General features: G+C 37.3%; 2 protein-coding genes across 3 annotated transcripts; one reads left to right on the top strand and one right to left on the bottom strand.

Annotated features, from left to right (window-relative positions):
- The first annotated feature begins 4,093 nt into the window (after nt 1-4,093).
- LOC103714711 (nuclear pore complex protein NUP98A-like) lies at nt 4,094-16,765 on the top strand. 2 transcript variants are annotated; one of them, XM_008802078.6, is made up of 11 exons: nt 4,094-4,257; nt 4,968-5,231; nt 9,073-9,684; nt 9,932-10,159; nt 11,435-12,066; nt 12,223-12,310; nt 12,395-12,455; nt 12,953-13,094; nt 13,281-13,397; nt 13,577-13,754; nt 15,731-16,765. In XM_008802078.6, the coding sequence occupies exons 1-11, from the start codon at nt 4,239-4,241 to the stop codon at nt 16,420-16,422; spliced, it is 3,033 nt and encodes a 1,010-aa protein (XP_008800300.4). In that variant the 5' UTR covers nt 4,094-4,238; the 3' UTR covers nt 16,423-16,765. The 2 variants fall into 2 exon arrangements, with proteins under 2 accessions (XP_008800300.4, XP_008800301.4); XM_008802079.6 differs by having other exon boundaries at nt 4,101-4,257; nt 12,956-13,094.
- A 3,978-nt stretch (nt 16,766-20,743) lies between these two features.
- On the bottom strand, nt 20,744-22,178 carry LOC108511565 (heavy metal-associated isoprenylated plant protein 2-like). Its single transcript, XM_017844644.4, has 3 exons — nt 21,844-22,178; nt 21,377-21,452; nt 20,744-21,295 (listed from the first exon to the last, which is right to left on the bottom strand). Exons 1-3 carry the CDS (start codon nt 21,847-21,849, stop codon nt 20,955-20,957), a joined length of 423 nt encoding a protein of 140 aa, XP_017700133.3. The 5' UTR covers nt 21,850-22,178; the 3' UTR covers nt 20,744-20,954.
- Between the last annotated feature and the right edge of the window lie 3,156 nt (nt 22,179-25,334).

The following is a 25,334-nucleotide window of genomic DNA, read 5'->3' as shown; positions in this document are numbered from 1 at the left end:
TGATTTTCTTTTGCTTCCATTTCTTTTTGTTTCTTCTTCCATTCTCTTTTAAATTTTCTTCTTATGTTCATCTTCTTTTCTGGCCGTTTTGTACCATTTCATTGACATCCTCACCATTTTTGTCAGAAGCATTCGTATCTTGCTAATTTTATGAGAATGTCATGACTACAAGATCATTAAATATGAGGATAATATATGATAATAGGATTGCCTTGACAATTTTGGAGAGTGAAGTGCAAAACACACTCAGGTAGGCCATGTCTAGGGTTAGTTTTGTGCTGGTGTCTCTTGGCTGGGTTGCTAATTGTTGCACTCAGACAAGATATAATCTTATGCCTTCAATAAGAGCAGTGATTTCTAGAATTTCTTTTTATCTGTAAACCCATAAAAAATAATTTATAAGTATAAAAATTTAATATTGATTGATAGTGTCATCTCAGTTACGAAAACAATTAATCAACATATGTAATTCCTTGCCTTCCCTTGGGCTAAGAAGTAGACATTTCAAGTTTGAGACTTGGATGGCAAATAAATTGACCAAGAAAGGAAGAGAGGAGAAGCAAGCTGGAAATGGGCCAAGTCCGCTAAGGATTATTGGGCCAAGTCGGCTTTCTATTGGGCTTTGGGCTTGGCCTAAAAAAGTTCGGGTCGAAGTCAAGCTTTAATTGTGGGGCCTGATAAAAATTTGGCTCGGCTTGTGCCTGACCTAAAGCTTAAAATAGAGCCTGACCTAGCATGTTTGCCCCATAACCCTAATTGGTTGCTCGACTCTCATTCCCTCTCTCCCTCCCCCCTCCCCCAACCCTCTCTACCCCACAATGGAAGCTCCCCATCAACTCCCTTTCTCCTCTTCAAACCCTCCTCCTAGAGTCCGGTCCTATCTCAATCAATCCTCATTTTCTCTTAATTCAAACCTTGCCATTGCCTCACCTTTTCTTTGATCCCTCCTCTTACAATTCCTCTTCGATCCCCTCAATCTAATTTCGTAGTTTTCTATGCTTCTAATTCTCTTCTCCGATTAAAACCTTATTTTTTAAGGTTTCTTGCTCCTTAATATGATTGCACCTAGATTTTTGCTATTCGAATGCAACCTCCTAGGCTTGGTTTCAAAATAAGCATATGTGACCGTCATGAAACAATGTGTCATTGACATCCTCCACAATAATGAGTCCTAGTAGGAGACCCTCATCATGGTCTCCTGTAGCAAGAAACAACACTCTCTCTAGAGGTGGCAATTTTTGATCCGATTTTTTTACCTATCCCACCCTACCTATGGTTTTGTGGATTGGGTTTGGGTTAGGTTCTAGTCGAAACATCTTAATCCATCAAGTTAGGAAGGTATATATGGTATTATTTTTAAATACATATATATTGAAATATATATGTATAGGGGAGTGCTTGAGCATATATACGTGCATGCATGCATGTGCGCATATGTGTGTGCGGATGGCTGGATGGGTGAGTGCCCACACTCCACGCTGATAAGGATGCTTTCCCCACCGTGGGACCGCAAACCTCTTGCAGCAGCAACCTAATAGCATTAAGGTTACTTTTTCATGAGATAGTGCCTCGAGATGGCTTCTTTATCCTGTCCTATCTCACTCTATCCATCTCTTGCTCTTCATAGTTCCTGAACTTATACTTGACACTTGGTACAAGTTTTGGTAGAACGAAATATTCAATGCAAGTTGAAAGACTAGCTAAAATCTATCTAAACATAGACCTTCATTGAACTGTCAGACAAAAAGAATGGATGAAAACTTCAAGGCCTACCTTGTGACCCGTTTCAGCATTTTAGATGCACTTGACTTACAATTTTGGGTGAGCAAACATAGCAATATCCTTTGCAAGAACCAAGATCAAGATAAATGCATTTATATAAAATTAATGCAGACTTTGCACTCTCCTTTCAACATATGAACAACTAAACTTACATAGATTAAGGAGAAGAAGTTTATTAAAGGGTGCCATGTTATGACCAAAATATCTACAAGGTTAGATAATACGACATATCCAAGCGTGATGTCATAGTAGACTTTATGAGACCCAAGAGATGGTAGGTAATGCACTATAATAGCAAACATAGACTTAGTGATCTATAGGTGTCAAAAGCATGGATAATGAAACTCTCCACTCATTTCAATAGACCAACCAAGATCCCTCACTGCCTTCCCCCGATAACCTGCCAAAAAACCTGTAAGCAAGAAAGAAAAATGCAGGGAAATTAGACCCTAGCAATTGCACGAGCGAGAAGAGAGAGAGGACAAAGCGAATGGAGGAGGTCAGAAGCAGGTTTTCTTTGAATTCAACCAAGCTCCTCCTTCTCTTGGAGCCCATTGGTGGAGGAGGTCGGAGCAGGGAAGAGGTCACGGACAGGATCCTTGGTGGAGCTCGGACAGGAGGAAGATTAGGTTGCTTGGGATTTGGCTTCGGAGGAGGAAGAAACAGGCCGTAGAGGTTAGGAAAGAGCTGGAAGAGGAAGAAGCTAGGGGGAGGGCTTCATGCAACTTTAGCCTTGTTATTTTCTCTCTTGTACACTGTTGGGATGGCACGAGAGAGGTGTCACATGAAAAGAGATGGCTGGAGGGAGATGAGACGAAATGGACGCGCCTTCTTGAGGCATTATCTCATGAAAGAGGTAAACTAAACTTTGTTGTATAACTTATGTGTATACATTTATATAGTAGTAAAAGCAATATATAAAATATAAATTTTAGTGGATTTTGCTACTATAACCTTGCCAACTATAAATTTTTCTTTTTCCCTTCCAGGCTCCAAAGGCACCTTTAAGTCAATACGTCGTTCTTTCAAGATAATTATGTTCGACATCATTAATATATCAAATAGTTTCACTTTAAAACAATAAAATTTGTTTTGAATAGCAGCTATGTAGTGGGTTCATCAGTCTTATAGGTCATATATCTAGCGGCATGGTGCGACATTGATCTCTTTATGACACTAGTAAATCTACTTCTTTTTGGATAAACAATTTGATCTCTTTGCACATATTGTTAAAACATTGTAAGGATGTCTTTTATAACACGTGACATTATAAGCATGAAGGATGTATACACTAATATTAAGAATTTGAACTTGTCATATACATGTGTCTTTGAATCATCTACTTTTCCAGGTGGTAAGAGTGGTTCATAATCATAAGATTTATAAATATGGTAATCAAAATTAGTTTAGAATGTTTTTTTTTCCTGATGAAGAAGTTTGAATTTTTTAAATAGCAGCTAATTTATGAAGAATGGTCTTAGAAAGAAGGAAGTCTATCTATCTCGCGTATATTGATTTTAGGAGACTATATATAACTAGATTGTTGTCATGTCACAAAAAGCAAGCTTTGGAGAGATTGATGTAGACTGTTTGAAGTAGAGAGGGACAGCATATAGTGTACATTGGAGGACATGCACCATTTGTGTGAGGTATTTTTATTTTTCTTAGAGTACTCCTTTGATCTCCTAGATCAGGCAAACCAATGATTTAAGACAAACTTGGGGGCTTATTAAACAGTGACTTGTTTTCATTATATAACAGCTACTATAATAGAATGATAGTCAAATTATGATCACTATTTTTTAACTACGTATGCTATTAGTATCATAATCTAAGAAATCTCTTCTGAATTATAATAGCTATTATTTTAGTTCAACATATGTATTAATATTATGTTGCACTTTGGCAATGCATCTAGTCTTTGTAGCATAATTCGGTAGATTTTATATACATTTAGATGTACAAATGTTGTCCACCATACTTATTAGTAAGTCCGGTAATATTTTGCTTGCCATCATAATTTTTTATTGTATTCCACTTTATGCACAAGTTTTGTCTTTTAAACATTATGTTAGTACCACTCCATCTACGTATATCGTTGTTTTTATTAATGCAGACAATTTATGTCACCATAATTTTGATTGTTAGCTTTATGATTCTACATAATTTATATATATTTTAGCATAGAGAGTGTGTGTATATATATATATATTAAAAAAACCATGGTTATAATGTTAGAAACTAGAGAGGCAAAGGTAACACGGCAATTGGTCTGCCGTCTTTATGATATTTGAACTGCGTCTGGGGAATCAGACCGAGGGAGAATCATGCTTTCGATTCGGCGGCCGAGGGAGAAAAAATAAAAACCCTCGCTTATATACATACCATCGCACGCTTTTGAGTTTTGGCTGTGGACCCGAACCATCTTCGAGCGCCGAAGGAGAGAATCCGCAGCGATGTTCGGTTCTACAAGTTGTACGTCTCACGCTTCCTTTCCTCCCGTCAAGATTCAATTTCTTGGTTCTTTTTCTTAGATTTCTACGATTCTTTTTTCCTCTCAGCAAGAATATCGCTCGAGTTTGTGGGAGATCTTCTTTCTTTCTGATTTGAATATTCTTGGTTTTGCTTCTTTTTCTTTGGTGCGGGTTTTGGGTTGATTGGGCAATGTAGGGTTTTGCATCGGCGATGGGATTCAAATAGTGGAGATAGGAATCTTGATAGATGTGATGTTTCTTGATGTTTTGCTTTGGAAAAAAAAAGACGGCAGCTTTACTTTGGGGAAATAATCCTTTCTTGATTTGCTTCAGACAATGACTATACATGTTACGGCCTGACGCAAGGTGTGCTTGATACAAACATTAGAAGTAGAAATCTTGAATGATATTTTGTTTCCGTTGTTTTGCTTTGAAAAAGATTGAAACTTGAGCGTAACCTTTATAGTTGAGCTCTTTGTTTGACTCTCTTGATCCGAAGTACAGGTCTTCTTGCTTATCTTGTTATGCTTTTCAGTCTTATTGGCCCTTTTTATTGTTGAAATCCTACAAACTGGGTGCTGTTTTTCTCCTTATTTGATTTAGGTATCATCTTTTTGTCCCCGAGGAGCGGATTTTGCTAGTTTCCAGTGTTTGAGCCATGTGTCATGATTTATTTTTCGGCTTTTCTGATGGCTCTATCCTGTCATGCAGCTTTTGGGCAGTCATCAACGAGCCCGTTTGGTTCACAATCGGTGTTCGGGCAGACAAGCAGTGCTAGCAGCAATCCTTTTGCACAGAAACCCTTTGGTAGTCCAAAGCCTTTTGGTTATGCGACAGGGAGTTCAGTATTTGGTGGCACATCAACTGGTGTCTTTGGCCAGCCTTCCACACCGGCATTTGGTGTTTCATCATCACCAGCTTTTGGAAGTTCAACACCTGCTTTTGGAGCATCATCAACTTCTGCTTCCCTTGGTGGTTAGTACTTGCTTAAATTCATAGCACTTGGGTTGCATGGGATCCATGCCTTTGGTTTCATTTGCACACTGTTTGATGTAATGTAAGTCAAGTACTATGTTTTTTAAATTTATGTGCAACTTTGTTTTGGTTTTTTCCATGAGGTCCATTCTACTTTTTTTTTGGTAGGGCTTTTTATATTGGCTGCCCGTAATCACTTGATTAGATAGAGCATTTGAGTTATCATGCCAAAGCTATGAACCATCAAACTACTAGAGTTTGTTGATGAAGATATAGTACATCCTGACTGAAATTTTGGAATGTAAACCATTCCCATCTGCAGCTAGAAGTTAATGGATATTCTTGTAACTTTTATAAATTGTGTTTATCCCGTTTGATCTTCTCTTTCTGTATCATTTTTTCTGTGTTTTAGTCTTCCTGCAAGAGCTGAAGTTAAACTCTTAGCGTTCCCTCTCCAGTTACAGATTTAGTTTTTTGAAGCTGTCCCCTACCGACGTGATTGCTCTAGAGTGATGTTTTAAAATGTGTAAGTTGCTTGAAGTCTATATCATTATCATGATTTTCAAGCTACATTTTACCTATTAAGGGTGGTAATCAACATTGGCTGCCTGAGCAAACATGAAAATGGGATAGAATGTGAAGGATTTTTGTTGCTCTTGTGGTGAAAGTCCCTACAATACAGACAAACAACTATCATCGAAATGTGATGGACAATTTTAAATATGACTTTTATTTTTATAATTCGGTACTATAGTGCTCTTCTTTTATTTATCAAGCATCTTCTTAGTCTTTAGAATCTTATTAAACAAATTAATCAACCAAGTTACTTCCATGTCACCCAAGCACTTCCAAACCTTAATTCCGATTCATCTTTTTCATAGCCTCTATTGCCTCAGATACTCCAATTTTGTGTGTATGCTAAACATTTCTATCCTCAATTGAACTAGTGAGGCATCCTAAATTGTTTACATGACTTTCATTGAATAGCTTACCAAAAAAACTACTCCATTTTTATTTGATCTCATCCTCCTTAATCAAAACTTTTTGATTTTTATTTTTGATGCATTTAACTTGAGTCAAGTCTTTAGTTATAATTTCTTTTTGTCTCACAAGCTTATAGATATCGTTCCCCTATCCGTAGTTTCTAATTTGTGATGTAACTCTTCATTTGCTTTAAATTTGGTCTCTTCTACTACTTTCTTAAGTTCCTTCTTAGCTATCTTATAGCTTTTATACATTTCTCTATTTCTATATGTAGGTAGACTTTTATAGCCCTCTCTTTTAGCCTTAATCGTCAATTGAACTTTCTCATTCCACCACTAAGTTTCTTTAATGGATGGTCCTTTTTCCTTTGATTCTTTTAATACCTCTATAGCCACTTTTTTTAAATAATGTTAGCCATTTCTTCCCATATGATATTGATTTCTCCATCTAGACCCCATTTTCCTTCCTTCAACATTCTATTCTTAAAAGCCATTTGTTTCTCTTCTTGCAAATACCATCACCTAATCCTTGGCTTCCTATTTTCTTTAGTCCTTCTCTTCCATTTCTTACTACATACATCCAAAATTACTAATCTATGTTGGTGGTTAAACTCTCCCTCGACCGGTCATGCTAGTAAGGAAAAAAATCTATTTAATTAGTATTATGCTCATTTTTAAAGTTATCAAGTAATGATTCCTTTTTTTAAAGCAAGTGTTTACTAAGACTAGGTAATGTGCTATTCCGAACTCCAAATAGCATTTTCTTGCTTGTTTCTTTCTCTAAAATTGTAACCTCCACGAACCCTTTCAAAATCTACACTCTATTTTTTCATGTGCCCATTCAAATTTCCTTTGATAAATATCTTTTCTCCTTTAGGAATCTCTTGAATTAGTCCTCCTGTGTCCTCTTAAAGTGCTACTTTGTAATATCATCTAATCCTACTTTAGGAGCACAAGCACTAATTATATTAATAGATTCTTTTCCTATACTAATTTTTTCAAGGTTATTCTATATCTTGTTCTCTTAATATCTTAATTCTCATCTTTAAAATTCTTATTTATAGTATTTCCTACCAAGGACTCAAGTTTCGGTAGGACGCCCTGTGAGACATCGTGACAGTGTAATATCCCAAGTGTCGGGATAGGACTGTCTTGCCAGCCTCAGCGTCTCGATTCATACATCTTGGAACATTCCTTGTCCCAAGTGTCAGGATGGGGCGGGACGGCAGTGTGTCGCGTTACACGAGAAAATCGGAATAGCCCTGCCTGATGAGATTTGAAATCTTGATTCCTACTTCATTTTTATCTTGTTCTTTCCAGTATACCAAAGTTTATAACACATCTCCCCAAATACTTTTGCCTTTTCTTCTATTCACTTAGTTTCTTGTAGGTAAGTTATGTTAATTCTCCACCCATTTATTTTATCTATTAATTCTACCAATTTTCGTGTCAACAACCCCATATTCCAAGTTACTAGATGTGTCCTACTTCCTGGATTAACTTCTTTACTGATGCCCATCCATTAAAGCGTGAGAACCCTTGCCTACTTCCCATCACCTCTAGGCACCGATGTGGTGCGTTGCTTCTAAAGAATGCTCTAGTTAACCTTTGTTCACTTTCCTCTGCACCCTGGGTCGGATGTAGCATGTCGCTAGTAGGGAATGCTCCAATATTTTTCTTATATGGACTTATATTCATTGGATGTGACTCTAGTTTTATGCTGGCCATCAACTTACCGCAACACTCCTTACCGGGCTTGGGACCAACTAGTTTTATGCTGGCCATCAACTTACCACACACTATACTAAGAAAGTTGCTAAATCTGAATTTCTTTGAAAATCCATATTGCCATGCTTCCATCTCTTTGCACAACTTGCACAACTTGGTCCTTATGTTAAGAAAATTCTTCTTAGAATAAAAATAAATAATCAAATGGCAAGAAGTAACAGAAATAGCACATATACATTAATAATGGTGGCAAAAAAGCTCCAAAAAATCCAATTTCGGTTTTGCCGTTTCAAGCAAAACTTAAGTGCATTGGATGGTCATAGATATCTTGTTGAAAATGCAAATATCAGGCTGTAACTCTAGTTTTTGTTGGTAAATTAGGTTGATGTTATTCCAGGACCTCTTCTTTTTCTCGTTGATATGCAGAAAATTACTACTTGATCTATAGTGAATTTCTGGACATGCACTCTTGTTCTAATAGCTTGCTATAGTGTCCTAATTGAACATGGATTTGACTGATTTTAAAATTTGTCAAGAGATTTTGCTATGACACTATTGGCCCCCTATGCCATAGCTCCAACTAAATATTAAAAAAATAAATGTGCAGGGTTACATATCATGCATGCAAAAGAGGGCTTAATTGATGTTGAAATAATGTGAGGCATAGCTGAAACTTCTTATATTTTCTTGATCGTTTGTTGCAATTGTTACAAAAAGTTTCTAATTTCTATTTTTCTGAAACGGATTTTCTGCAAAATAATAATTATTCTTTAAGAGGAGATACTTAAAACTATGAGCAAATAGACGAATATCAAGGCTTTTGAAAAGAAATAGACCTTCAGCGTGTTTCTTTTCAAGTTTTCATCCGGTCTATTTGATTTAAATTGCTCCACATCTGACCAAAAGGCATTTGATTAGAATATCTAAGTTTTTCACTTACTATTTAGATTTGGAATTCCAATTCGAGCATATTAAGCACTGTAAATTTTTTTCTTTTTTTCTTTTCTTTTTCATTTTCCCGCACTTGATGTTGATTACCTTTTTGGCAACTTAACATGTTTCTGTTGACTTATTGTCCTTTCTTATATTTATTATTTTAACAAAAGAAAGATCATTCTACTCTCTTCTAGGATCCTCTGTGTTTGGGCAGAAGCCAACTTTTGGAGGTTTTGGATCAACTGCCAACCAGACAAATCCATTTGGGCAGCAGACACAGCCCACATTTGGAAGCAACCTTTTTGGTTCAGCTACACCCTTTGGTGCATCAAGCCAACCTGCATTTGGGGCTACCAGTACCCCAGCTTTTGGTTCAACAAGCACCCCTGCTTTTGGTTCTACAAGTGGCCCTGCATTTGGTGCTACACCTACTCCAGCATTTGGTGCCACAACTGCGCCAGCGTTTGGTTCTACAACATCACCAGCATTTGGTTCTACAGCAACTCCACTATTTGGCAGTACTGGAGCTGCATTTGGGGCATCAAGCAACCCTGCATTTGGTTCCACTGCTATGCCAGCCTTTGGTACTCAAAGTTCCACAGTGTTTGGATCTTCAAACACTCCAGCATTTGGTGCATCCACTACTCCCACATTTGGATCTTCTACGATACCTGCTTTTGGTGCATCAACTACTCCTTCCTTTGGCTTTGGCTCCTCACCATCTTTTGGTCCATCATCTTCTGCATTTGGCAGCACTCCATTTGGAACTACTCCATCACCTTTTGGTGCTCAAAGCTCCTCGTTTGGTGAGTTATATCTGTCATACCTTATTTTGAATGCATAACTAACTTTCCACGATCAGTTGCCCTCAGCTACTTAAAATTAGTATATGAAAAGAAATTTGCTCAGGAGCCTTCATAAATCATCTTACATTATTAAGAATACTGCAACAGTCCATATCTTGTTTTTCTTCTTCCTTCTTTTGTTCTTCCCATAATTTTTAAAATTCATGTTTATATTAAAACCTATTCTTTCTTATTTGACTTTTTGAAGGTTCTCAAACAGCAACACCTACATTTGGTAGCCCGAGTTTTGGACAAGCATCATTTGGGGGCCAACGTGGGGGCAGTAGAGTAGTAGCTTACAACCCAACACCTGAGACTGATGGCACTAGTGGTACGCAAGCTGTTGGAAAGCTGGAATCAATATCAGCTATGCCTACATACAAGGAAAAAAGTCATGATGAGTTGAGATGGGAGGACTATCAGCTTGGGGATAAAGGTGGAAAGTAGATTCTTTAGCTTTGTCACATACTTTCATTTAATTTCAGTCCTTCAGTGGTCATGCACCTGAGTCATCATGAAGTATTTATGGAGAAAGCACAAAGGAATAACTAACATACGCATATTAAGTTTTCAGCTTAGGCTTAAACATCTCAGTATATTTTCTACCTGAAAAATGGAAGTTGCTCTTGATTTTAGCATTAATACACTGCAAATTTCTCATTAAGGAAATGCCTGCAAGCAATCTACTTATATAGACACACCTGGAAGTTAGAAATACTATAAAGTCTTCTGGTTTTTATATCTAACCATCAAATGCAAGGTAATTGCTTTTGTTTCTAGGTGATAATCACTTGTGTAAAAGCAATAGCCTTTTGGCTTTTCATGCACCTATTCTATGGATTTAATGGATTTTTCCTTTTGGATATATATCATATAGTATAGGTTTAGCTACAATCCTACCTAGAGGATTTATGTCCGAATTCAATTAGTTGGAAACACATAATATGTCATTTGTATACCATAATTTAGATACTAAGTTGCCTAAAAATCAAAAATCGCCTAAAATTCTACATGTCCATCTCATTAATACAAAATAAAAATTTAGATGTATGATATGAAATTTTGATTAGATTTATTTTCTAGAAATATCCAAACACATTGATTTTTTTTTAAAAAAAAATTAAGATGTGTAGATAATGATGAATGCTGGGGATTCTTGAGTAATATGGCCTATTATGCATGTTAGCACCTTTGCTCTACTGGTAATGTCCATGTTATTTTTTTTGATAAGTACCAAGAAATTTCCAAAACACTTTTAAGTGTTGGAAAATAATCCATGGTATATATTCTAAATTTAGACGACTTGTGTTTCCAACTGATAGATTAAGGCTCAAATTTTCTTAATAAGATTGCAGTTCATCTCTAGACACATAATGGGAAGAAAACTATATTGTTTTTGCAGGTATCATGTCCATCATACGACCAGCTCTAGCATGACAAACTTCTTAACTTGATTCTATATTAATAGTGTCTTTTATAACTGTCTGGATGAGAATATTTTCTAGTTATAAATGCTAGACTACGTGAAACTTGATTTAGTTAACTTGTTTTATTTACTGTAGTTGGTGCCTACACCACCAGCATGTGTTAACAATTATGGTCCTTTAGGTTGGATTCTGACAATTTTGAGTATTTGTTGAGGTTTGTCTGATTGTATGTTCTTGTTTTTACCAATGCCCTTACATTTCATTGTTAAAATGTTACATTTCAGGGGGTCCAAATCCTGCTGGACAGCCTGCTGGAGGGACTGGTTTTGCTGCTCCAACACAACCTACCCCATTTGGTTCTCCGGGCACATTTAGTCAGCCTGCAGGAAACCCCTTTTCTTCATCAACATCTTCTAACCCCTTTGGACCTAAAAATGCAACTTTTGGACAGACTGGTTTTGGGTCCTCGTCGTCTTCAATTTTTAGCTCATCTCTCAATGCTTCCTCATCTAGCCCTTTTGGCTCAACCTCTTCTACCACTTCATTATTTGGGGCTTCTAGTGGTTCTGCTTTTGGTTCAAGTTCATCTCCTTCACTTTTTGGAGGATCTTCTGCACCTGCTTTCGGTTCTTCATCCTCGATTTTTGGTTCTTCTGGAGCTGGATCAAGTCCAGCATTTGGTTCTGGCCTCTCTTTTGGGAACACTCAATCATCTGGATTGTTCCAATCCACTTCATCGATTGGGCAAACACCATCTCCTTTTGGTCAGTCTGCTACAGGATTTCAATTATCTACTCCTAGTTCTGGATCAAATCTATTTAGCACACCATCAACTGGATTTGGGGGAAGTTTGTTCACCAATTCAGCACCATCAATTCTTTCAGCGAGCAATCCTGCTGGTTTTGGTCAAGCAACTGTAAGTCACCATTGAAATTCTGTTGTTAATTCTAGCTTTTCAACTTATGTGCTTCGATTTTTTATGCTCTATATCCACCATGTTGTTAGTGCATTTTATATGCCCTATTCTCCTGATCTTTTCTGGAAGTCTTAAGGAATTAAGCTTCTCCTGCAGCCTTCTCTTTCAACTGTATTTCCACAAACTGCCCCTTCTCAGGCGTCTGGTATGCTTTCTTTTGGCAACTTTGGTCAGGCACAGCCAGGTAATTCATTTATGTTGGGCTTTCTCTCTTCTATTGCAATTAATATTTCAAAGTATTATTGACATGTTATTATTGGTATCTCAGCATCTTCTGGTAACTTGGGCAGCACATCGAGTATCTTTGGTCAGGGCACCTTCGCACAACCGTAAAATTCAATTCCTGTCTTGTTCTTTAATGTAAATTATTAAATAAATGTAAATAGTGTTGAGGGGTTTTAAAAAATTTCAATTCTATGAGATTGTTGTCAGCTATGTGTGTCATGGATTCTGATCATGTTTAAATGCCACTGTCTCATTGCAGCATCTTTAAAAACCATAAAAAACTTGATATTCTTTAAAGTTGTTTTCGGGTTCTTATAGTGAGCTGTCAATTATTTTTTATTAAAAGAGGATACTGATATTACATGTTATGCGGTCTTGATAAGCTTGTTGATTTATCTTAAAGACTTGAAAATTTATGATTGAATGCTGTATTAAGTGCAAGGTACCTTATCATTGCTATTGGCCTGGCCTTCTCTTTTTAAAATTTTTGTTTCTTTCACACATTTTCCCTAATCCACTTTTATCTATTTATTACATCTTTCAATGAATTAACTATTCTTTTTCTGATTGTTCATTTGTTCAATGTGCCAATGCTGTACAGCAGAGCTGCTGCTCAGTCTGCTATGGTTGTGCAACCAGCACCAGTTACCAATCCCTTTGGGACACTTCCAGCAACACCTCAGATGTCCATTGGTCATGTGGGTTCTGCACCTTCAATTCAGTATGGGATTTCTACTATGCCTGTAAGCTTGCTTTCTTCAAGCCTCTGTATGTAAAAAAGGAAATCAGTCTGTGATTATCTAGTATGTTCTACATATGTTCCACTAATTTATTTGTCCCATTTCTATAATCAATGAAACATTGATATGCTTCTTGTGGACTAGGTGCACGAGCTTTGTATGTTAACTGATTTATTTGCTTCCTAGCAGGTTGCTGAAAAGCCTGTTCCAGTCAGAGTCTCGTCTTTATTGGCTCCTAGGCACATGTCTCAGAGAAGGCTTAAGTTGCCACAAAGGAAATATCATCCTAAAAGTGATGGTCCAAGGGTGAGAATATTTTGTAGTTTTACTTTTTCTATAATTTCTTTGGCTGGACGATCACAAACCTATGGGCTTCTAAGAAAGTTGACTGTTTCTTTTCCCTGGACATGCTAGTTTCCTGCTCATCATATTCAGCACTTGCAACATGCAAGAACACTAGTATCTGAGCCAGCATCTCTGTGCAGGTACCATTCTTCAGGGATGACGAAGAAGCGTCCACCACACCTAAAGCAGATGCTTTTGTTATTCCACGGGAGAATCCTAGAGCACTGGTTATCCATCCGGTTGAACAGCGGCCTTCAAGATCTACTACAGACAAACAATTTGGGCAGAAAATCACACATACTTCAGCAAATGAAAATGGTAAAATATGATTTTGTGCTGCATATGTAATTGCCTTTGTGCATTTGACATTAGATATAGTTACATAAGTATTTTTTGAATCTATTACTATGAACATTGAAGTTTATATCAAAACATGACTTTTGCTTGAATGAAAACTTGAGATGCTTGATTGGTCACTAGATATCCTTATTATTTAATCAAACCAGACCTAAGACTAAACTCATCCCAATGATCAAGTAGCAAAATTTATAGCTATGGTTAACATGTCTTATTTTCTGGGTTTATACTTTATTAGCTTTTGTCATTGGTTCCTGTATCAAGGTCTACAGCATAATGATAAAGGTTGTCCAAACCTTCACTTTCTTGATCCACCCCAGTTTCCTTCAATCCCAAACCCACCCCTTCATTTTTTTTTTGACATGAATTGCAGCCTGTCCAACATAGTGCCATCACACATCGGGCAAGCATCTTTGCATGTGCACAAGATTAAATTAAAAAAAAGAATCTGAGAGTTTATAACTTGGATAATTTTGTTCTCTGTAGTTGGTGCTTCTGACTTCATGAGAAGCCTTCAGCAAATGGCTCCTGAGCAATTGATATCATTACTGTCAATCAGTATCATACTTCTACCACCATCTCCACCTTGTAGCCATCATAACTACCATTTTCCCTTCAGTATATTCTGCTACATGTGCACCTTCCTTGCTGCTACCCATCTGCCTTCACCACCCCACCACTGTTCTCAATGGTTGGCTGCAGCACCACCACCAGCAGCCTGCTTCTGCTACAAAGATATCCAGTTACAATCAGTTCTCATTTGTTTTCTCCACCTGAGCACTGCCACTATCTCAATGTTGCTCTGCTACTGAAGTATGAGAAATGGCTGCTACAACTGCTCTGCTGAATTTAATTTATTTCACCATAGTTTGTTCAGAATTGGGCTCTATCTTTCACTTTTCTGCAATAAATAAAGTGCTTCTCGAGATCGACTATCATTCCATCTCAGTTAGATTCATGCAGTGAAAGTGACCTGTCAGTTCAATAATGCAATTAGACCCATAAAATCCTAATCAATAGAATACCAGAATTTACTCATCAGCAATTATCCGAAATAATCTTTATGTTGCTTGAACCCAGCTCGTGAAGAGCGTGAAGAACATAAAGTTATTTTAGGATAATTTTCTACCTGATGATAAGGTTAAAATGGCTTTCTTGTAAATTGCATTAGAATAATGGGAAATGTCCATTGATAGGTAGTGGCAAATGTCCACTGGTAGGTAGTTGGAGCCACACCTAAATTTTCTTCTAGTTTCATCAATGGAGAGGAAAGGGTCGGTATAACTTGCACAGAGTTCCTTTTCTAACCAGGTACACTTGCACCGTCCATTGATATTCTTTTCGTTGTTGGAGCCACACATTCCCCTTTCTTCTTCTTCTAATTCTTCTTCTAATTTCATCAATGGAGGGGAAAGGGTAAGTATTACTTGTACAGAGATCCTTTTCTAACCAGGTACACTTGCACTGTCACATGTTTTGCATGCTAGAAAATTAAGATTCTTTCAAGCCTTCTTCTTCTTCTTGATCCTTTTTGCATGCTAGAAAGTTCAAGATTCTTTAGACCTTCTTCTTCTTTTTCTTCTTCCAATTTTGTCAATGGAGAAGAAAAGGTCTAAGTATAATCTGCACAGAGATCTTTTTCTAATGAGATACACTAACCAGATACACTTGCACTGTCACATGTTTTACACGCTAAAAGGTTAAGATTCTTTTAGACCTTATTGTGGTGTACCGATCTACGTAAATTGTCCGGTGGCCAAGAGCACAAGTGAGACCCTTTTCTAACCAGACGCACTGTCACATGCTATGCATGCTAGAAAGTCAAGATTCTTTTAGAAAAAATGTGGAGTAGCAATCAATCATAAGATATTTAAACTCATCAATGCCAGCATTATTATCTGCTCCTAACTCACCTTGAATTTGCAACAATGATGTAGGGAATCCAGCTGACAACGGGCACAACCAGCAACAAAATAGCCATCCTCTGTCGCCAACTAAACCTTCCCAGAAGCAGAATGGGTTTCATGCTGACCATGCAGAAAAGGAGAGTGATTCATCGCCCACAACCTTCTCTGGGCACAAGGCACGTGAGGCTGCAGTTGTGTATGAGCATGGTGCAGATATTGAGGCTCTGGTGCCCAAGCTTCATCACGCTGAATATTACACTGAGCCACGAATCCAGGAGATGGCTGCCAAGGAACGATCTGAGCCAGGCTTCTGCTGCCATGTGAAGGACTTTGTGGTTGGAAGGCATGGGTATGGCAGCATAATGTTTGATGGAGAAACTGATGTTAGAAGGCTTGACCTTGATTCGATTATCCAGTTCAACAACCGTGAGGTTATTGCGTACAAGGACGAGGGCAAGAAGCCTCCCATAGGACAGGGTCTCAACAAGCCTGCCGAGGTGACACTACTTAACATCATGTGCATCAATAAGAAGACAGGGCTGCAATACACTGAAGGCCCCAAGGTTCAGAAATACAAGGAGATGCTGATGAAGAAGGCCCAAGAGCAGGGGGCTGAGTTTGTGTCATATGATGCAGTGAGAGGGGAGTGGAAATTCAAGGTCAAGCACTTCAGCTCCTACGGCATTCGAGATGGCCATTTTATACACGATGCTCATCTGTGATATCTAGATTCCGGAGGATATCATGTCCGCTTTAAGTCTGTGCCCTTTTAATGAAGGGGTTGTAAGGGTAAAATGAAATCGTCTCCTGCAGAGAAACTGGAAGCAGTGCTTTGTTTTTGAGGTCGAGCGTTTGTAGAGTGCTGTAACTTGTGGCAGTTTTTCCTTTTTCAGAAAAAGTTCTCTTTTCTTGGGCCAAGTGTGTTGAGGAGGAGGGGGGGTTCAATTGGTGAGAAACTGTATTTTGGTCTGCATGACACAGTTCTCGATTTGTTTTTCTTATGGGGACATAATTTGACTTTCTGCAAAAGCTGAGTATTTTCAAAGAAGCTGGATTCCAATCCAACCTGTTTGTTTGCAAAATTAATTCTTAACATTCGATTTGGGTCAAGCTGGAAGGCTGGAGCTAAAGTCAAGGCTGCTTGCAGGTCTGGTTGCATTTATTTTTGATGCATGCCCCCTGTCACAATAGTTCTCCATAAAAACATTGTCTTAAGGCTCGATCGATTAAATTAGTCTGTCTTATCTGCACAAATTTATGTAGGCTAAATAGCAGATAATGGATTAGGACTAGATCATAAAAATATTTATACATTAAGAAACTCTCAAATTGTTAAATTAGTTCTAGTTTTATGAGAATCAGGAAAAAACTTTATTTATGAGCGGGGTCGGGATGCTTAAGAATATTTGGCTCTCAAATGCTTTCCATTGAAAAACAATCAATGACCTTTCAAAATAAAAATCATCATTGTTTGTCAGATTTATGGCATTTGATTTGGCTAGAGATCAGAAATCATGTATTTTTTTAGACTTGTGGCCCATACGTTAAATGAAAACAAAAAATTACCATTTCAATAGTGTGTGTGTGTGTGTGTATTTCAGTTTCATCTATAATTTAGCACCACCCAAACTAGCTAAAAATTGATTTATATATCTTTTAAAATATTTAGATCATGATCAACATTTTGGAATTGTAGTTTATATTTAATTTTTGTTCACTAGCTATATTGCTACAATTCATGTCTGTCGGTTTAATACATAGTTAAGAGATATCACTAAAATAAAAAATTTCTAGTTTACCAGTATTTTAAATTTCATAGATTTTGAATAATGGTGCTGATTTTTATTTTGGGAGGTTTTATATTATGTTTGACTAGAAAGCTTTTGCGGAGAGAAATTTCCTTAGAAGCATCCTAGTCTATATATATATATATATATATATACATGTGCACACATAAGTGGATCTGCACTCAGATCCGATTAAGTCTATATTAGATAATAAATGTCTATATTGATGATTCGAGCATTGGATGTGAGTATTATCTCTAAACTACTTACATAACAAAAACTATTTGATTTAGAGATCCCCGACCTATGCATCAAGTAGTTAAAAAATTGGTCAGTCTAAATAAATTAAATTATATATATTTTTATCACTTGATGAATAGATTAAGGATCTTCAAATCACATAATTTTTTGCATATAAACAGTTCAGAGGGAGTAGATCATATTCAACGATTCGAATTATCAATATGGGACCTTCGTTGTCCATTATAGACCTGATCGGATCTGAGTGAAGATCCACTCAAATGCAACCAAGTCCAGCTATACATACATATATACAAATATATCTATACATGTGTATAAAGAGGGAGATTAACTTGGTTATACTCAAATGGATCTCAACTCAGATCCGGATAGGTTTAGATTGGAAGATAGAGGTAGTACATCGATGATTGGGGCTATTGACTATAATCTACTGCCTCTAAATTGCTTTCAAACTAAAAATTATATGATTTGGAAACCTCCAATCCATGCATCAAGGGGTCAAAAAAATATGTATTGTTTTGCATTATTTATACTGTCCATTATTTAAACCAGGAGGAGATCCAACATACGGTTCTTCTTTATAAAGGGATGCTTTTATAATTTAGGTGACATTTTCTCCTGGAGCTTTTCCCTAGTTTTGTATGTTCTCTTTTTTGCGTGAAAGAATGGCCAGATACCTTTCTAACCACATTAATTTGCTTTTATACATGTGGATGGAGATGGTTTGCTTTTTAAAAATATTTTTCTTTTCTCATCATTCGATCAACTTGCTTCGGTTTGTACAGCCACCCCAACCCTTGATAGCTAACTTCGATCCCACTTTTGTAAGTGGCAAGAGGTGATTTCATCCGAGCAAGCATCTATTTAGTTGTTTGTGAACGAACAAAAAGGCCCAGAATTTTAGGCCAAAAAAAAAAAAGAAATGCTCAGGCTGTCAAGGACTAACTTCTATGGGAAATGTTGATGTGCTAACAATTAAAACTCCGAGAATTTCTTCATGAACTGGCCTTGTTGGGAACTGAGTGCGAAGCTATGAAGGGCTGACTGGGTTTAAGACCATAGAGTTATTTACCCATTTGCTCTCAAATCATCCATTCAGTCCTACCTTTTCTCATCGATCTTTGTTTCTGAAAAAGTCTCATCACTAACGAAGCCAACCAGAACGATCGTCATATCTGCAGGGAGTCAGTTGACTAGGAAAGCAAGAGCTAAAAAGTTGTGCAGCAACCCTGGCAGAGGAGGCTGCCCAACCTCCAAAGAGGTCTTGGGCAGCCATTTTCCGTATTGGCACAAGGCCGTTTGCTTCTCTGGCACTCTTAGAACGATACATTTCTTAGACGTCCAACTCTTAGAGAAACCAGCGAATATGAATGCAAGTATGCGATCGATTGTTTTTATATGGTCCAAGGTCTTGGCTTGTAACGCTATATGACTAGTTCCTTAGGCCTTAGAAATAGCAAACTCAGGAGAAGTCGATAAGCCACTTCCAAGCCTCAAGATAGACCCACTGTTAATGCTCGCAGGAGTAGAAAATGTTCGGAAAACAATCCAAGTGGATACGTCCGACATGCTCGTCTGTTCTTCATAACACAAGGACTCTAGTCGGTAGTTTAAACAAAAATTAGTTTACGCCATGAGATTGAGAGCAGCTGGTTTCGTTTCTCTTTTTTTTTTTTCTTCCTTCATGATGGCCTTCAATGATTGTGGAGTCAGTTCTTATCTTTAAGCCACAACATCATCACAGCTATGCATCTATATATCCAAAGTAGGCCTATATTTAAGCATGCGGAATACGAATCTATTGATTCGTTTTTTTCTTATTCATGCATGCCCATTACCGACTCTGTTCGAGAAAACATAAGTTGGTCAATCAAAGTCTTCCGTTGCTGGCTTATTCTATGTTCTGTTTCAATACATTATGTTTGATTGCTTTCAGTAGCTAACCGGCTGCATTTCTTACTTGATTTGTTCTGTTTCAATATATTATGTTTGATTCCTTTCAGTAGCTAACCGGCTGCATTTCTAACTTTAATCGTTCCGATAATGAAATGCCAACCAACTCCATGATTATCACCAGAGTATTTTCTATCATTAGTTCTCTTTTGATTAGGTAAAGTATCATTAGTTCTCTTTTGATTAGGTAAAGGACTTCAGGTCTTAATCTTTGCCTGAAACTTCATAGGCCTCTTATCATATTTGTGTAGAGAAACGTAGGTCTTCTTCAAATACATACACACACATATACATAATAGAATGTGTGTGTGTGTGTGTGTGTGTGTATGTATGTATAATCACTTATTGAATCAATCAGGAGCATTGAACTCTCAGATGCAATTCTCTAAGGAAGGAATTAATTAAACTTTTATCTTAAACCACGATGCCTTATGTTCATCCTTCATCTTTTATTTATTTCTTTGATTCTTTGTTCATTCGTCCAATAGGAGCACCACCAATCAATTCAAAGAAATGATGCAAGAATTAAGTGCGTCAGACACTTGAAAAACAACTCCGGTTGTCTGAAGATAGATCAGCTATTTGGTATATAGAAGTTTTTATGGATTAGATGTGTCAAATATATTACTCATGCAATATTGTACTGTACTTCCACACCTTTCATGAGAGTAATCTTTTGTAGATTGTCCTTGCTTGTTCAACATGGATCTCCATTGCTCGCTGATTATCCACATGGAATTCACAACTTGGTTTTCGACACGGTTATCTTAGCCATAACATTTCATAATCATGGAGAAGCTAGATCGGGTTAAAAACAGGTGAAGATGATCAGCTTACCGATGATAGCCAGACTTAATGCAACTTCTGCACGGTATCATTTTAAATGGGCATAATTTTCAATCCATCCCTTAATATTCTAATCTTTGCGGCAACAAACAAAATGGCGCAGCCACCAAATTTTAGCTTGGGCTTGCATAGAGGGTAGGGGTAAAGCCCCTCTCCAGTCTCAAAAATAAAATTGATTAAATAATGGCACTAGATATTTGATATCCCGAAAGAAAGTAGGCATGCATTCGTAGTGTGAGACGAAAGGAACAAATGAAGCAAGGATTGCTAATTAACAGGAGGCCATTTCCAGAGCAAACATTTGAGCTTGGGTTGCTGATTGCACTCCAGCATGCCAAGGATGATGCATAGAGATTACAGCAGGGAAATGCTACGAAGCCCATCAATATATGATCGTGCTGATGCCTTTAAAGAATGGTGCATACGTTCGACTGTTCATACCACACGATGTTGCCATAAGGCGCTTGCTTGCATGCGTTACAACAGGGAGGCAAAGGCTTGCACTCCTCCTTGCACTCCTTCTTGCACTCCTCCTTGCACTTCTTCTTGCACTCCTCCTTGCACTTCTTCTTCTTGTCATCGTCCTTCTTCTTCTCGTCCTTCTTCTCCTCCTTCTTGTGTTCCCCAACGCTCTCGATCTCCACCGACTTCCCGGCCTTCCGCAGCTCTTTTACTATGCACGCAGCATCCACCTGACCGATAATTGTCACCGTACTCTTCTCGACGTCCACAGATATTGAAATGATCCCTGCCAGAAACTCAATTTAATCACAGATAAAATTGGTGTACTTGGGATGAAGCAGACAGCAAGATGGCATCATTCGCCCACCGTCGATTTTGGCGACTGTCTTCACGACGCAGGCCTTGCACCTGCTGCAAATGATGATGACCTTCAACACAATCTTCTGCAGTTGGGACGTCGGACACCATGGGAAAAAAAGAGAGAGTTTCAGACAGAGTTGCCAGATACACTAGATCGTAAGCGGAGTGCACGAATCAAACTACTTCACCCTACATTATGGTGTAATGCAGAAGAAAGTGGATCAGGAATTCTGCATGAAGGTTTTTTCGGTTCTTTCGTTTACTCTCTCTATCAGGAAAATATTCTTTAATTATGTTGCTCATTATCTCTCAATGAATCCAAATCGATGCGTTCCACATGTCAGAATGAAACCTGACACTAAACTATATTTACGAATGAATATGTGAAAGCACGTAGAAATGCGAACCCCGAGAACCTAGTACCTACAGACGCTGTGATGGAAAAGTATGATAATCTTATAAGCAAACACGAACCTTCATGATGGCAGGCACGCACGTACGAGGTGCGATTCTTCTTTGTCGTGGCTCCCAAGAGCTATGGGGAGGAGGCAATTCAAGAGGTCTATATAGAACAACCGTTTGTTAAAATGCCCATTACTTGTGAATTATTAGCTGAATTAGGTACCAGTCTGTCTACGGATTTCTTGGTAAGAGCAAGTTGGGCGGCGGCGCATCATCCAGCCTGTGTGCTCATATCATCCTCCACACCATATTCTGCGGGGAGAGCACATGCAATCCGTCGCCTAGCGGTCCTCGCAAGATTAAGCTTAATGGCTAACCCCTACAGATCTTTAGTTTTTTGGCGAGATGGGGGTCGACCTGAGTTTGATTTCTTTAGCACATAATTCACCGTCGAGCGAACGCAGAGATGACGACCGGGTCACGAGATTCCTGGCTGGCTGGCTGGCTTAAGTTGGTTGGCGACCAGCTTTTACTATAGAATTTAAAACGAGAGCTCTAGCCGTCAAACTGCGATTGGTCCTTACCAGCTGCATGTGAGTCAGCCGCTGGAACAAATAAAAAAGAGGGGTTACCAAACCAGTGCATATATGTATGCATGGAGCTATCAATCATTGCCGTCTGAACGGAGAGAAAAAGCATCTACTTTCTTTTGAGTTTAAAATTAATAACACAATATTCAAACTGAAGAACCACTTCATCAGACATGAATATATATGTATCCGAAAACTCATATTTTTTATAGCTTAAACCAATGTAGCAAGTTGGTGCAAAAATGATATGAAACTATATTTTGCTGTATTTAAAATATTAAAAATATATTGATTTTATGCTTATATATATGTTATGCACCATATGTACATCATGATCAATAAAATAGATTCTAAAATTTCATATTTTTTTATATATTTTAGCTTACTAGTATAATTAAAAATATTTATTTTTCTGTCTATATGATGTATACATTAGAGACTACCAAAATATATAATATTTGGTTTGGAAGGACCTTCGGTGATGTAGATTACAACCGATGGTGTAGATATTCTACTTAAATGCCTTATTATTGACATTGGACTCGAGAAGAGTGGATACCTCTCTTCTCGGAGAAAAGAAATACTAAATAGTTGAATCGAGACTAATTAGTCAATTATAATGGTGATTGAACCTGAGAAAAAACTGAGACTACTTTTCAAAAAAAAAAAATCTGATAGATGGATGATATTGAAGGGATGCCAATTTGAATATGATCCCATGCTCTTTGGACCGACAATTTCCTATTCGTTGCTCACCATTTGGCCCATAAATCATGGACATTGGTAGGCTGACCCTTCAATTTCAACTGAAGTCTGATGGTGGACCAATTAAATGCTTTTAGAAAATGGGCATCTTATAAATATATGATTAATCGGTTCACTACTATATGGTTCACTACTATATATTACCATATAAAGAGCGGCCAGCACGAACATTCCATGCTTCCTTAGCTAAAGTCTCTTATGTGTGAAGTTTGTTTCTTAAAGCAAGCAAAGAAAAAATCTTTAACTTTCTCAAGAACAGCCACTTACCATACCATCTTGCGACATGGGCATCTCAATCGCCCGTTATCCAAAAAAATTATAGTAAGAATCCATTAATTGAACACGTCATTTAGGGTTAGCTTCCTTACCGGGACATCATCGCTCGGTGTTTCATGGAATTCTATTGCTTCACTAGACATCAATTCTGTCGATCGTGAAGACCTCTAGCAAGTTGGCTTTGTATTGCTCATTTTTGGCGACAAACCAATTGCCAACCATCAGCTGCAATCGGTTTTCCGAACAAGTACAATTCAAAAAACAACAAAAAAAAAAAAATCCTAGTTACAGTGCACCAAATTCGGCAATCAATGTATCCTTGCCAAAGATTAGCTTGGCCTCTATTTCTTGCCAAGGACAAGTTTCTTCTGATGCACATAGGATTTTTGCATGCGACTGATGGCCATCCACTCGTCATTGGGATGTATATTTAACGTACCTGTCGCATTTGGCTCTAGCTATCTTCACCTTGAATTAAGATACCAAATCTTCACCTTTATGAGACACTTCAGTAGGAACTTCTTTTTAGTTGTTTTTGGAATGCCCTGACGCTTAGCAGGAAATTCTTTTTGACTCTTTAGAATGCCATTCCATGAAATTGTTGAAGGGTACCGACACTTTTGGGGGCAACCCAAGGTTGTGCTTGTTATAGGTTCAAGCATATATTGTAGCAAATTGAAAGTTTAATTATGTTTGCTTATCATATTGCTTTCTTTCCTTGGTAAATGTCATCAATTCATATTGTTTTTCATTGCTTAAATTTCGGCCGGCAAAGATTTAACAGTGTTGATGCAGTATTTACAGAATTTTACATGGAACGCTCAAAAACTTTAAAGATTTTTTTTTATATATATATACCCTAGGAAATATGGACTTATAATCTATTTATCCCTCAAAATTATTATTTGCATATATACTTCTTCAATCATTATTTTTATAATGCTCCTCCCATTGGATTTCTGGTCGAGATGTTAATGTATTGCTATTTTAAGTAGTAAATGAGTATATTAACCTTTTTGCACTAATATCTCTGAAAACTTCAAATTCAATTTGTACCATAAAAAGTTATATCTTTGTCTAAATTTTCTAAAAATTATTAAGTTAAAATTGTAGAATAGTTATTTCATAATTAAAACAGTTACTGATCAACACCATTGGTTAAAAATTTAATGGAATGGGCATCAATGTGAAAATCGAATCAACAAATTGAAAGGTCTATATACAAACCGCAATTTGACAGAGATAAATATGTAATAACCCACACACACACACACACACACACACATATCCCAAACTTATAATTCTACTTTGTGATATATTTTTATATTTTATTTTAAAAACATCCATACTCTGTTAGTGTAGGCTAGTACATGTTGGTCGCTTCCATCTTGAGAGAGTAATTTGCGGTGGAGACTATAACCAAGTGTTTGTAGCCCATCTCCCTTAGTTATTCTGATCAGTAAAATTGATTTGCGCAAGAGGATTAGAATTCTGTGCAAGTAACTTATTATCTCTAAAACTGTGACCTTCCTCTTTTTGTTTAGTTTTATTTTGGCCATCAAATATATTATTTCTTCATTCTACTTTTAAAAGTAAACAATTAGTATGCTCATACTTGTTTGGCAATTTGCCCAATTTATATATATTCCATTGCTTACAGCATATTTTATTCTCTCATCCTGCATATATAGTTTATTTTCTTGCATTTAAAATTTTTCTAATACCTGTTATTTTGCCTTTTCTAAGAAAAAAAGTCTCATGTTCAAAAGATTTTGTGTATTTGTGAAAAGAGTTAGCAAAAGGAGAGGCACTTTACTTTGCTGGGCCATGCATAAGTTGGGGCGTTTTGATTCTGGGGCTATCAAGTATGCTCGACTATCCTCATGATGTGCATCGCATATAACCTTCTATGTAACTACCTTCAAGTTATTC

This window comes from Phoenix dactylifera, chromosome 2 (genome assembly GCF_051530095.1).
Source record: "Phoenix dactylifera cultivar Ajwa chromosome 2, Ajwa_hap1_PhDact_Kaust_v1.1, whole genome shotgun sequence".
In the NCBI taxonomy this organism is placed as follows: Eukaryota; Viridiplantae; Streptophyta; class Magnoliopsida; order Arecales; family Arecaceae; genus Phoenix; species Phoenix dactylifera.
This window is presented reverse-complemented; position numbering and strand designations above follow the sequence as displayed.

What these genes read in the sequence shown, in the direction of transcription:
- LOC103714711 (XM_008802078.6), top strand. An exon ending in CTATCAGCTTGGGGATAAAG is followed by an intron (nt 10,160 to 11,434) that starts GTGGAAAGTAGA and finishes GTTACATTTCAG; the next exon opens with GGGGTCCAAATCCTGCTGGA. An exon ending in CTGGTTTTGGTCAAGCAACT is followed by an intron (nt 12,067 to 12,222) that starts GTAAGTCACCAT and finishes CTTCTCCTGCAG; the next exon opens with CCTTCTCTTTCAACTGTATT.
- LOC108511565 (XM_017844644.4), bottom strand. An exon ending in GACAGTCGCCAAAATCGACG is followed by an intron (nt 21,296 to 21,376) that starts GTGGGCGAATGA and finishes AGTTTCTGGCAG; the next exon opens with GGATCATTTCAATATCTGTG.